The 13,573-nt window shown below is 44.6% G+C and overlaps 1 protein-coding gene across 12 annotated transcripts in view; it reads right to left on the reverse strand.

Moving 5' to 3' along the window:
- Window positions 1-13,573, reverse strand: part of LOC147016826 (mitogen-activated protein kinase 4-like) — a 68,880-nt gene that overhangs the window by 27,076 nt on the left and 28,231 nt on the right. For 2 of the 12 annotated variants that reach the window (XM_085845881.1, XM_085845892.1), the window contains exons 1-2: window positions 13,219-13,372; window positions 704-1,593 (exon numbers count right to left, since the gene is read on the reverse strand). In XM_085845881.1, coding sequence (XP_085702007.1) covers window positions 704-998 — 295 coding nt within the window. In that variant the 5' untranslated portion in view covers window positions 999-1,593; window positions 13,219-13,372. Of the gene's footprint in view, window positions 1-703; window positions 1,594-2,849; window positions 3,629-4,602; window positions 4,893-5,266; window positions 5,282-13,161; window positions 13,373-13,573 lie in introns of those variants that run through there. The other 10 variants (XM_085845886.1, XM_085845884.1, XM_085845883.1 and 7 more) reach the window with 10 other exon arrangements.

The following is a 13,573-nucleotide window of genomic DNA, read 5'->3' on the forward strand; positions in this document are numbered from 1 at the left end:
TTATAATACCTGTACCAAGTTTGATTTAAATGCCTTCAGCTGTTCTCAAGTATCACATTTTTACCTGACGACCTCTGACCGCTTGATGCTGAAATCTAATCAGTTCATCTTTACATCATTATACATACTTGTATCAAGTTTAGTCAATATCCAATCACTGGTTCACAAGTTTGCATGGTAACAATTTTTTTTTTAAACCTAAAATTACCTCTGACCTTTTGGCTCCAAAATCTAATCAGCTTATCTTTGCATCATTATACATACTTGTACCAAGTTGGCTTGGATCCCTTCAGCAGCCATTCTTAAGTTATCATTGTCACAAAAACCTATCACAGGTGGACAGACAGACGGACTAACCCGAAAACAATCCCTCAAGCGACTGTCAGCAAAGACATAAAAACTCCTCAAACTAACGCTTAATGGCCAAGCCTTGGTAACAAACAGCATTCAATTAAAGGTATTTAAATGGATGATTGGGGGGGGGCTGGAGGCCGGGGGGATGCAGTTAGAATTAATGCTGCTCACACATTATTTGCAATACTGTCACAAAGCTAATCTGAAACCAAAGAATTTCAAAACGTTTATTTCCAGCCAAAGTCGCCCTAAACTTGGGCCAAGAGGAGACATGATGAAATGGGAATCCAGGGAGAAAATAAAGGGAATGGGGGTAGGGAGGGCAGCTACTGTTTCTGACCAAACTCACCACTCAGATCACACATTAACGGGATGGTCGTGCCGCACGATGTCTTGACCTCGAATACACGAATCACATTTTCATGGTTGAGGCGTCGGATGATCTTGACCTCTCGCAGGGCATGCTTGATGCTACGTTTGCCGCTCAGAGCGATCTTTTTGACAGCAACGCGTTGCTTGGAACGTATGTCGAAAGCCGAGAAAACGAGACCGTTTCCACCAATTCCCAACGGTTTGATATCGATATAAGAAGGCCCAAGGTCAATGCCATGGAGGCTCACCAAGCTGCAGAACTTCTCCGCCATTGTGGTGAAAAAAAAATTCCTTGGTCTTTATGGATATTTTCACTTTCCAATGTCCGGCACTTATCCCTTCCAGCCAAGCCGACCCACTTCGTACTCTCAGGTTGAGCAAAGAAAAAAAAAAAAAAAAGAACAGGTGTCAAGCTCTCAGGTCAATTGAAGTGCGTTGACCTGATGGCAAGTGAGAATTGATATGCTCACAATTAAAAAGTAAACTATTGCAAATGAATGAAGAATAAAAATAAAAATTACAAGATGGGTGCCTGGGAAAAAAGCCAAATCAGCTTGTGTGCAGAAATTAAATGCATCAAGAGCACGCCGAGTGCGCTCCACAAATGAAAATAAAATTATATTCCTGAGAAACATTCAAAGGACTTGTTTGCATGAACTTTTTGAAGGCATTATGAAATGGTCCAATTTCCGACGAAATGAGCAAGACTTCTCCGAGGTAAATGGAAAGGCGCAGCGTTCAGATTTCGTAATCCTCGTCAGGAGTTGGCTTGGAGAAGCTCCTCCACGAGGTTTCCTCTAATTATCAGGTGGCTCCAATTCACTGCATTCACACTCAAAGCAGTCTTCCATTGTATGATGTTCTGCTCTGAAAGAAAAAAAAAGAAAAGAAAAGGGGGAGGGGAGCATCACAAATTAGTTGCAGTCAAATGTCAAAATGTGCCAAAAAGAACAACCACAAATAGGGATTGATTATTGTACAAAAAGGACAACCACAAATAGGGATTGATTATTGTAAACAAGCTGAGAATATCGGTTTAAAACTTCAATGGGAGACCGAGAGATCCATTTGTATTGCAATTTTACTGTGGGCCTGGTGAGCGGGATTTCACCTCCTCCCCACTCTCCAGAGGTAGTCCACCAAGGGAGTAGCATGATCCCCATAACCCAAAGAGCTCGTCTCCTAAGGGAATATAATCCACCCCCCCACCCTCCTCAAGAGGTTGTCTAAGGCAGCAAATAGCATGACCCCTCCCCCCAGCCTCCCAAGAGCTAGCTGGGCAAGTGGCACTTCCCCACCCAAGGGTTGACCCAGCAATCAGCACGGGCACCCTCCAAGAGCTAGTCCAGTGAGCAGCATTGGACTTCCCCTACCCCCACCAAAAAGGCTAATCCAGCAAGTCGCAAGGCCCCAGCCCATCCACAATGGCAGAATTTGCATTAAAAATAAATAAATAAATAAACGACACTGAGAAAAAAGGAAAACAAAAGAGAAAAGTATGGCAATGGCCCATTGGTGTACAGTTACCAAGTGCAGGATAAAAATAATAAATAAAGTTGTTACAAGTTCAGTCATTTCTATATTTGCTTATCATGACTAGAATTGATGCACTGGGGTCAGATTACAAGAGGGACAGAAACAGCAAAGATGAGGCACCAATGGTGTGGAGGAGGATGAGGAGGGGGAGGAGGAGGGAGCAGAAACCAAACAAACCAAAAAAAAACCCAAAAGGAAAACCCAGTTATATTATAATAAATTAATAAAACACAAGAGCTCAACAGGAAATCTGACTTCACATGACATGGTATGGGCATGACCAACAACACATACAGAACATGCTCAACGGGCCCACGCAGTGTTACTTAGAAATGAAGAGGTAAAGTCACAGTGCCATTCATTCGGACACAGATGCATCTGTTGGAAAAACGTTCCAAACAAGGGGGGGGGGGAGTAGGGGATGAAAAATGGACATTTAAACTGCAGATTTTCAAGGTTCAAACAAACAAACCAAAACTCCACACAAACTTAAACAAGGGATCTGCGAACACTGTAAACAGTAAACACACAGGGAGGGTGTGCGCAGATTAGATGCACACGACCCGTGACGCACACCTTACACCCACCTGGCACGGAAAGAAAGCCAAACGTAATGATATATCAAAGATCTTCAGTTTGCTTTCACGACTCTCTCCACAAACCCGTTGTGCCCGAATCTGGTCCGCATCACCCTTTAGAAACTTCACACCTGGAGAGCGGCGACGATCAAGGACAAAACGACGATCAAGGACAAAACGGTCCCGGCTCCATCATTACACATTCCCATTCACCTGGTCAAGGTAATTCTCCAACACAAGGGCACACACTGTGCAAACAAAGGCATGTGGGCTCTGAGTGGAGGAGAAAGATGAGCATGGACTTCAAAACGACACAACACAAAGCAACACACACTATCCACATTGCACCATGACGCTCACATTCCACCTCCCTTAAACAACCACCACCCTTCAACTTGTGATGATGCCGAAATACTCTTACTACTACGACTACCCATCTCGCCTGTGACGCCGCGCACACACCCTCTAGCACAACTATTACTACTATTACTCCTTTGGCAATGACGCACACTAAGCACCACCCCCACCAAGTAATGCACACAGACAACCATCACCACCCCCAGGCCATGACGCACATCCACCACCACCGAGTCCATGATGCTCACTACCCCTCCACAACTACTCTGGTTAGGAGCATGACGACAAGCTACGAGGCACATTCACCACCACTACAACATCATCATCATCAGCCATGATGCATATACTCATCTTTCTCCTCCACTATTCTCAGTCATAACGCACATCGACAACGACTACAACAACCACAAAGGCACTATGTACGGAGTTCGAATCTATCTGTATGCTTCCCTCCATTCTCAACACAAATTTGAATTTTTCTCCATGTTCTTCTGGACATCTTCCATATTGAGGGTTGGAGGTCATAAAAGCAGCCCTTGAAGGCTCTTTTGAGGTCTTCAACTGTCAAGAATCAGCTATCCTGCTCTCTTCAGCTACCCTGCAACAAAGATGGGGCACCAGCACATGATGCCCTCGCAGTTAGAGAATATCTCGACGACGAATTCAATAGACGGTGGATTGGACGCGGGGATCTGAGGTCATATGGCCTCCTCGAAGTCTGGACTGAACAACATGTGACAACTCGCTTTGGGGGCATTGTGAAAGAGGAAATTTCTCATCTCCACCTAACAACAGCTGAAGACCTCAAAACAGCTGCCAGGAGCTTCTTTTATGACCTCCAACCCTCAACATGGAAGATGTCCAGAAGAACATGGAGAAAAATCAAAATTTATGTGGAGAATGGAGGTAAGCATACAGATAGATTCGAACTCCGTGCATAGAGCCTTGTGGCCACTCTGTACAACAGCGGCCACGACGCACATCCTCCTACTGCTCCACCACCACCACCATAACTCACATCTACTACCCTGGCCATGATCAGCCCACCACAACGAACCCAGGCATGATGAATACCAACCACAACGATTAACCCACACTAACCTGATCGTGGTGATGCACCCCAACCCAATCATGGCCATTAAAAGTGAATGACCATTTCCCCCATAGCTCCTGGAAGAACAATCGTACAAACACAGGAGTGCTTCAGAGTTGCCCGAATAACGATGGAGTCATCCATTCAGAAAAACGGGCCGAATAATCCCGTACAAGTTAACCACCAGTCCACCACTAGTAGACCACCACCCGAACGGAAACACCATTCAAGTGTTGTCTTAAGTAAACTCTCCAACAACACGAACCAAGTACTTACCGCATTAACTAAAAAAATAAAAACAAAAGAAGGTACCTCCGAGGACTGTGAAGTCGTGCAGGATAATCACTCGGAACAAGGACCAGATACTTTAAAACATCCCGCCGTTCCTCCCACAATACGAGCCATCCGACGTAAACCAATAACAGTGACGTCAATTAAAAAATAAATAAACAAAACTAATATGAATAACAAAGCTGCAGAATATTACAAGCATGACTTTCTGGACGTCGGACAAACGGTGCCGCGTTGTGCCTGTGTGCTTCCAACCACTGAGCACGCGAGGGCCCAGCTGAGTACACACGTGACTTCACAAGCCATGCCCTCTTAAACTGGTGACACCCACTCACGAGAACATGGGTGGTGTTGCAACGTCAGAACAAGTCGTAAACGGCCAACATTATCCACACTACCCACCAAGCTCCACCAGCAAAAAAAATATAAAAAACAGCCACAACAGAATCTTAAAAGACTACAAGAGAATTACTTTGAGCCGTAAACTAGAGACGATCAACGCCAAAGCATTATAACGAGATCGGAACACCAAACAGGCAAACAAATTTTTCTGTTTCGCAAGGAAAAATTTCCCGATTAAAAAAAAAGTACAATCTGTCGAGCAACAAATGAAATGATGTGAAATGTAGTCCTTAAAACGACGACGTGCGCTTGCTTGTGACGTCACCATCACATGACCTTTCACCTTTCACAACACCATCTCAAGTTTCTTGTTGCAACCAAATGATGTGGAAGCACAAGTGAGAGGGGACAGAGATACCGTTGGATTTTTGTTTTCACGATGAACAAATGTTTCGACGCAGTAGTGCATGATAAGTCATAACCAATTCAATGCTGCCCTGAATCTGTTAAAAAAACAGACAAAGACTGTCTTGGTATACTTGACCATGAGTACAGTGTTCATTTATTCTGAATTTTCAATATGCATCTTGTTAATAACACTAACTTAGTCAAACATGTTAAATAACAACAACAACAACACTAACTTTGTGCATCTTGATAACGATGATAACACCAAGTTTGTTCAATGCGTGAATAACATCACAACTTTGCGCTGCAGTCCGTGGAATAAACTTAAGCGAAGTTGATGGCGCACCATCGCAAACCGCCACGCTTCCCACCAAAAGCAAGGTTGGAACACAGCAAAAGGTTTCACAAGGAATGATCCAACATCAAATTTACAGTTAAGTTTTCACAGATTTGACCCTTGTCAACTCAACTCTCAAGTCCCCACCCCCTGGGGTCAAGTCCAAGAAACTGTTACAAATCTCATGTGTCCCAATGTTGATTGATTTCAAATACAGTTTCATGTTAAAATATGCCCGGAATTGCATTTTTTGGTATTTGACCTTTTGATTCTGGCCCATTATGAGCAAGTGAGATGAATTTTTACAAAACCATTTTTTTACAAAAGGCGGACGCACGGACAGACAGACATACAGACTTCATTATATAGCCCAACCCCCACGCTTTTTGAAATCACACAAACTTTATACACTGTAAATAAGAATGAGCAAAGAACACATCCTTATGGATGGGTTAATTCCCCCACTTTTATGACGTCTATGGATATTTTTGTATGATTTGTAATGCCTCTTGAAGAAATCCTTTCATTCAAGCTTCTGCGTCTCACGATCTGCCATGATCTTTCCTGGGAAAGCCACATTTCCAAGCTGGCCTCCAAAACCAGTCACCGACTGGGAATCCTCAGTTATGCAAAGTCCTTCCTTGGCACACCTGAGCTCCTGATCACGTACAAAGCTTTCATCCGCAGCCTGATGAAGTAATGCTCTCCCCACTGGGCTGGTGTTCCTGCCTCTCACCTTTCTTGGCTTCGTGTTGTTGAAACCAAGGCATTTAGGATCATTGGTATCTCCTGCGGTGAGGCCGAGTCTTTTGGTCTCTCACCGCAGGCAGGTCGGTGGTCTTTCTCTCTTCTACTGTCTCCTCTCTGGCCTCACCCCCCCTCCTCTATCTGAGATATATAGTTTACTCTCATATGAGGCTCGACATTGCATACAAAAAAAAATAAAAATAACAGTTAGTGTTTTTAAAACGGTGTATAATGTTGGTGTACTTCATATTAAGATGGTGTATAATGTTGGTGTACTTCTTATTAAGATGGTGTATAAAGTTAGTGCCCTGGTTCTTAACATGGTGTATAAAATTAGTGTTATTAACATGGTGTGTAAAGTTAGTGTACTTCTTATTAACATGGTGTATAATGTTAGTCTTCTCTTTATTAACATGATGTATAAAGTTAGTGTATTTCTCATTAACATGGTGAATAATGTTAGTCTACTGGTTATCAACATGGTGTATAAAGTTGGTGTTATTACAGCACGGCGACATCGCGCTGTTATATATTTGGCTATTCTGTCCTGTGTCTTCTGTCACACTTATGGCCGCATACGTCCCTTTGATCTGAGGGCTATAAATAGAAATTTGTCCAACAGCACAACTCTTCCCATCATGCATGCTAATTCACCGTGTCTACATTTAAATTTTATAACTGCAAAATTGTTTCATCATTCTTAACCTTGACTTTACTGCCCCCAGCCATGCGATATCGAAGTATTCGCTTCTTGTTGTTATTCACATGGTGTATAAAGTTAGTGTTATTGTTATTAACATGGTGTATAAAGTTAGTGTACTGGTTATTAACATGGTGTAGAAAATTAGTGTTATTGTTAACATGGTTTGTAAAGTTAGTGTTATAAAAATTGTGTATAATGTAAGTGTACTTCTTATTAACATGGTGTATAAAGTTAGTGTCCTGGTTCTTAACATGAAGTATAAAATTAGTGTTATTGTTATTAAAATGGTGTATAATTTTAGTGTACTTCTTATTAACATGGTGTATAAAATTAGTGTTATTGTTATTAACATGGTGTGTAAAGTTAGTGTTATAAAAATGGTGTATAAAGTTAGTGTTATTAACATGGTGTGTAAGGTTGGTGTAATTTTTATTGACAAGGTGTATAAAGTTGTTGTCATATTTATTGACATAGTGTTTAAAGTTAGTGTTATTAACATGGTATATAAAGTCAATGTAATTTTTATAAACATGGTGTATAATGTTAACATAATTGGTATTTACAAGGTGTATAAAGTTAGTGCACTTGTGATCAACATGGTGTGTAAACTTAGTTTTATTGGTATTTATATGGTGTATAAAGTTAGTGTTATCTTTATTAAAAGTGTATAAAGTTGGTGCTATTGTTATTAAAATGGTGTATAAAGTTAGTTCACTTGTGATCAACATGGTGTGTAAAGTTAGTGTCATTGGTATTTACAAGGTGAATAAAGTTAGTGTTATTGGTATTTACATGGTGAATAAAGTTAGTGTAATTGGTATTTACATGGTAAATAAAGTTAGTGTTATTAACATGGTGTATAAAGTTGGTATAATTTGTATTAACATGGTGTATAAAGTTAGTGTGATTAAGATGGTGTATAAAGTTCGTGTTATTAACATGGTATATGAAGCTTGCATAATCCTTACTATAATTCATGGACAGGGTGTGTGTGTGTGTGTGTGTGTGTGTGTGTGTGTGTGTGTGTGTGTGTGTGTGTGTGTGTGTGTGTGTGTGTGTGTGTGTGTGTGTGTGTGTGTGTGTGTGTGTGTGTGTGTGTCCGTGTGTGTTCATCGTGCTACTCCTCAGACAGTTCTTGGCCGACATAGAATCAGGTCAGGTCTGGGAGCATGCGCCGGAGCAGCGCATCGCTGCATCCAATTTCCACCAGTACTCCAGGGGCCTCTGTCTGTGCATCCCCCAAACAGATGCCTGCCCCATCCCCATCTCCTTGAGATACCAATCAATCTGCTGCAGCCATGAGACACATGGTCTGTCTATTGGCCTCCTTCACTCATGAGGCTCCCTCACTGAGAGAATCTGGCGAGCAAGATCAGCATCAGGAAAACGAGCCACGTGTCCACACAGCCGCAAGACTATGCAGGTAATAAATCTCATTTGAGTGCCTCTCAGAAACCGCTCGTTGGACACAAAGTCCGACCAGCGATAGCCAAGTATTCTCCAAAGAGACCTTGTACCAAAGGAATCAAGTCTCCATCTCAGCTCCCTGGTCAGAGTCCAAGTCTCATATCCGTAGAGCAAGACTGGAAGCACGAAAGACCTGAAGACTTGGACTTTTGTCCTCCTGCACAGGAACCAACAGCGCCACACCCCATGATCCAGTGAATCCATGACTCACCAGACCCGACCTCGACGTCTATTGACCTCTGCTCACAGCCAGCAGCGACACAAATATCACTTCCAAGGAAAGTGAATCTCTCCGTGACCTCAACCTCCTCACTACAAACAGGTACAGACAAGATAGCAGCATCCAAGATGTCATTGAAAGCCTGGATCCGACACTTCATTCAGCATCTCGAGGCCCCCAAAAGGATATCCAGAGTCTCCACAAAGATGACGGCATCATCTGCGAAGTCAAGGTCAGAGATCACGACATTCCCAAATAATACACCACAGCTTGATCTCTCCAACATACTCCCCAGAATCCAGTCCACAAGCGCTGAAAAGTGTGGGGGCAGTACACACTTCTGAGGAACTCCATTAACAACTGGAAATAAGTCAGAGATTGTATCACTACATCTCACAGCACTCTCAGCTCCAGAATATAGTTCAGACATCAGATTGAGCAGCTTTGGTGGCACGCAACGAAGACCAAGAATCCTCTGGAGGGCATCCCGATTCACTGAATCAAACACTTTACAGAGATCAACATTGGCTGCAAGCAGCACCTGCCAAAACTCTCACCTGCATTCGGTGAGGACCCGAAGGTCAAGGATAAGGTCAATCGTTGGCCTTTTGGTGAAAAGCCTGACTGCTCTGGGTGCTGGTGCTCAAGCAGATGGTGGCGAACCCTATCAAGACTTATGTGAGCAAAGACCTTGCCCGGATGATGCCTGTGTTCCAGGCAGAGCACAAAACTGCATGCAACAACATGAGTATCGCATTTTCACCAGCCTTGAGAAGTTCAGCATGGATGTCACAGATCCCATGAGCTTCACCCCATTTCAACCGGTTCACCGCAGCCTGTGTTTCCACAAACAAAGGTGGATTACAGTTGATTGGATGGTCAACAATAGGGATAGTAACAATCCTGACATCCAACTCAACAGCTGGTGGATCGGCCTGGTACAGCCACTCAAAGTAACTGGCCAACAGGGTTTCACTTTGGACTCCTCTGTCAGGAGCCTACCACCCTCTGCTCTAACTCCAGTACACCGAGGGAAGGGCTTGGAGGAACCCAATGCACGAATTCATCATTGAGTTTACCAACATCCAGCCGAGGCTGGGATGGTACCATTGTCCTGGATGGTACCATTGTCCAACTTCAGAGTTGCAATTCTGGATCATCCTCTAGCGACCATCAATGAGCACATGGTCAATCTCCTTTGCCACACCACCAGCGTTGGAATACCAAGTCCAGTGATGAGCCTGTGAGCACTGAAACCATGAACCAGACACCCTAAGTCCATGACTTCTTGCAAGGTCAAGGAACTTCATGCTGTTCTAGTTCATAGTTCCAGACCATGGGGACCAACACCTGACTCATATCCATCCCTATCAGTTCCAGTAGATGCATTGAAATCCCCCAAGACTATAAGAGTATTTCACTTGGGGCACTGATCAACCACCGACTCGAGAGTGGCATCGGATGCATCCTTCACGGTGAGATCACTTGCCTCGGGTCAGACCATATACACAGACCAGGGAAACGACACCCAAGGAAGACGAATCCTGTTTCATTACACACCCGTTGACCTGTGTTATCTCAATTTTCATTGGAGTGAGCTTATTGGAGACAGCTACAGCAACTCCTTGGGCATGGTAACTATCAGTGACCAAACCAATGGTAGGTGTAACCATCTGCCATGATCTCACCACTATCCAGTCTGTTAAAGTCAGAGAGTGCTGCTATACAGATGTTCAAATGCTTGAGCTAAGATGATAACACAGGTGACCATCCTCTCTTAGGCATCGGATATTCCAGGCACCACCCGAAGGGACCGCCTCAGGTTTACCCAAGGAGACTGCCTTCTGGTGGACGACACCTCAGCACCATGCAGACACACATGACCGCAATCTGACCCAGTAAGGTTATCCTGTGGTTTTCCTATCATCAAAGAGTGGGGGTCCCGAAGGCTTTGCCCCAATCACGTCATTCTGTGAGTTGCCCTGCGGAGGGCAGCAGTACAGGAGGTACTCTCATGGAGTGGGTTTTCAATTTACTTTGCATTTTTCAGAGTGAAGCGTTTTGTGGTGGCCGGAGTGCAAATCCTGCCACCAACCTCCTGAAAAAACAACGCAACTGCAGGAGAACGTCCGCATAAACAGTTGGGCACGAGATATGCATGGCCGTTGGTTCACAAGGAGCTCCTCCACCCTTTGAATCAACATAACCCCAATTAATGTACACGGGTGTTTTTATCTTTTCCAGTCGTCTTGAGGGGCGGGGGGGGGGAGTGAGGGGTGAGTGGTGAGGGGAACGTAAATTCTCTATGTAAATGTGTATCGTATAGTGCTTCATCCAGGTGGGGTATTACAAGTCTCCACCATTTACAGTGCAGTATTCCTATCTCCACGTTTTGCAGTACATCAAGTTGTTTTGAATTATAAGCAGAAGGGAAGTTTTTGCTTCATGCACGTAACCCAGGTTATTTATTTTTGTCTACACAGGTTTCCCTGTGGTTTTCAGTCAGTTGCTGATACATCACCCAGATAAAGGTATGCATCAGAAAAAATGTGTTGCATGCTTGGAGCAAGATATCCCAAAGGGCAGGCACTCTGCTAGTTGTTAATGACATGATGTATAAGGTGAGTGATATTAATGGTCAGGTGTACCATGTGAATAACAATTACAACTTGTGCATTGATGATAAATACAATTCCACAAACTTTCTCCATCATTTTAATAACAATAAGGGCTGAAGGTGATATAATAATCTTATTTACAAATAAAAACCAAATGTCCAATGCCAGTCCTGCCCAATGCTCTTTTCACCCAAACATTGTTGTCATCGTCATCATAATCCATCTTAATAACAATAATGATATTATTTTTATTATTATTATTCCTGCTGCTACTCCTCGTCCAACTCCTCATCTTCCCTTGACTCCTCCTCCTCCTCCTCCTCGTCGTCATCATCTTTCCCCTCCTACTCTTCCTCCTCATCTTCCCCACCCCTCCTCCTCGTTTCCCTCCTCCTCCTCCACCTCCTCACGCCATCGACACTCCACCCTAAACTAAGACTACAGCGAAAACGGTCCACACAACACTGCTACCCTCGTCCATACTATTTTCCGAGAATTGCAAATTCACCATCATTTCCCAAAAATGCCACCACAAGAGTGAGTCAATTTTGTGAGATGGGGAACAAAAACAGGGCACAGATGAATCGGGGACAATAAACTCATTATGACAGGCAGGCAAGGAACAATGAAGGCAAACAGGTAAACACCAAATAATAAAAATCATTTGGCACAGCATAGAGATAGTCAATAAATGGATGAGTCAGTCACCACCGGAGGGACAAACCAATAAGCCAGCAACAAGTAAGTGTTTACACAAAGAGTGAGAAATAGAATGCATCTCAAAACATAAAGCCAGTCCTTGTCCGCTTTGGACTGAAACTAAACCTGATGAAAACTAGAGGGAAAATATATATATTTATACATTATTTAGTGTTCTCCATATTTTCAAAATAAAGCTTTGTTTAAAACTTGACGACAAAACCTCAAATGGCTGACGCTGACTGACACACACAGACACAGACACACACACAAAACTCCAAAAGGTCAATTGTTTCAGACAAGCGCATGAAAGGAGATCCTGGGACATGCACATGGGCACATGGAAGGGTTCATCATTGGGGACACGCACTCGGACGGGCGACCGGGCACATCGTTGGGGACACGCACTCAGACGGGCGACCGGGCACATCATTGGGGACACGCACTCAGACGGGCGACCGTGAACATCATTGGGGACACGCATTCGGACGGGCGACCGGGCACATTGTTGGGGACACACACTCGGACGGGCGACAGTGCACACCGTTGGGGACACGCACTCGGACGGGCGACCGGGCACACCGTTGGGGACACACACTCGGACGGGCGACCGGGCACATTGTTGGGGACACGCACTCGGACGGGCGACCGGGCACATTGTTGGGGACACGCACTCAGACGGGCGACAGTGCACACCGTTGGGGACACGCACTCGGACGGGCGACCGGGCACATTGTTGGGGACACACACTCGGACGGGCGACAGTGCACACCGTTGGGGACACGCACTCGGACGGGCGACCGGGCACATTGTTGGGGACACGCATTCGGACGGGCGACAGTGCACACCGTTGGGGACACGCACTCGGACGGGCGACCAGACACACCGTTGGGGACACACACTCGGACGGGCGACCAGGCACACCGACATGTACAAAGTAGTGAGACATGAGGAAGAAACGCCTTCCCGTTCGCCCCTGGGATTCCCGCTCTCTGAACCATCTTCGCTTTGTCCACCAAAGAGTCTCTTGTACACGTACCGATGGGTCCGTCGCACTGACTGTCCCAGTCCTGCGCTCTGTCCGCCACACACTTACATTGCACGGTGGCAGAGAAAAGTCTCGCAGCGACATCGGAGCGACACAAAGACGCGGACTCGGTGTCCGCAAACGCCGATCGCCACGCCGGCCCCGCCATTCTCGTCGACAATCGACATCATCACGCAATCCACCGTCTACGTCATCACGTACGGAATGAGAATGGGGTTTCCAAATATGTCATTACGCTGCCATATCTCGATCGTACAAATGGCGTGAAGTCAGGTCGGACCCGCAGTGCGTTTTCCGAACGTTTCGAATATTAAAAAAAAAATAATAATAAAAATTATTCTGACGCCTTTTGACGTCATACAATGTTTTTAAAAGCACAGTTTCTTGCTTCGACGACACATTT

The sequence above is a fragment of the Eptatretus burgeri genome, chromosome 11 (assembly GCF_056783735.1).
Source record: "Eptatretus burgeri isolate ZD-2024b chromosome 11, Ebu_testis_v1, whole genome shotgun sequence".
In the NCBI taxonomy this organism is placed as follows: domain Eukaryota; kingdom Metazoa; phylum Chordata; class Myxini; order Myxiniformes; family Myxinidae; genus Eptatretus; species Eptatretus burgeri.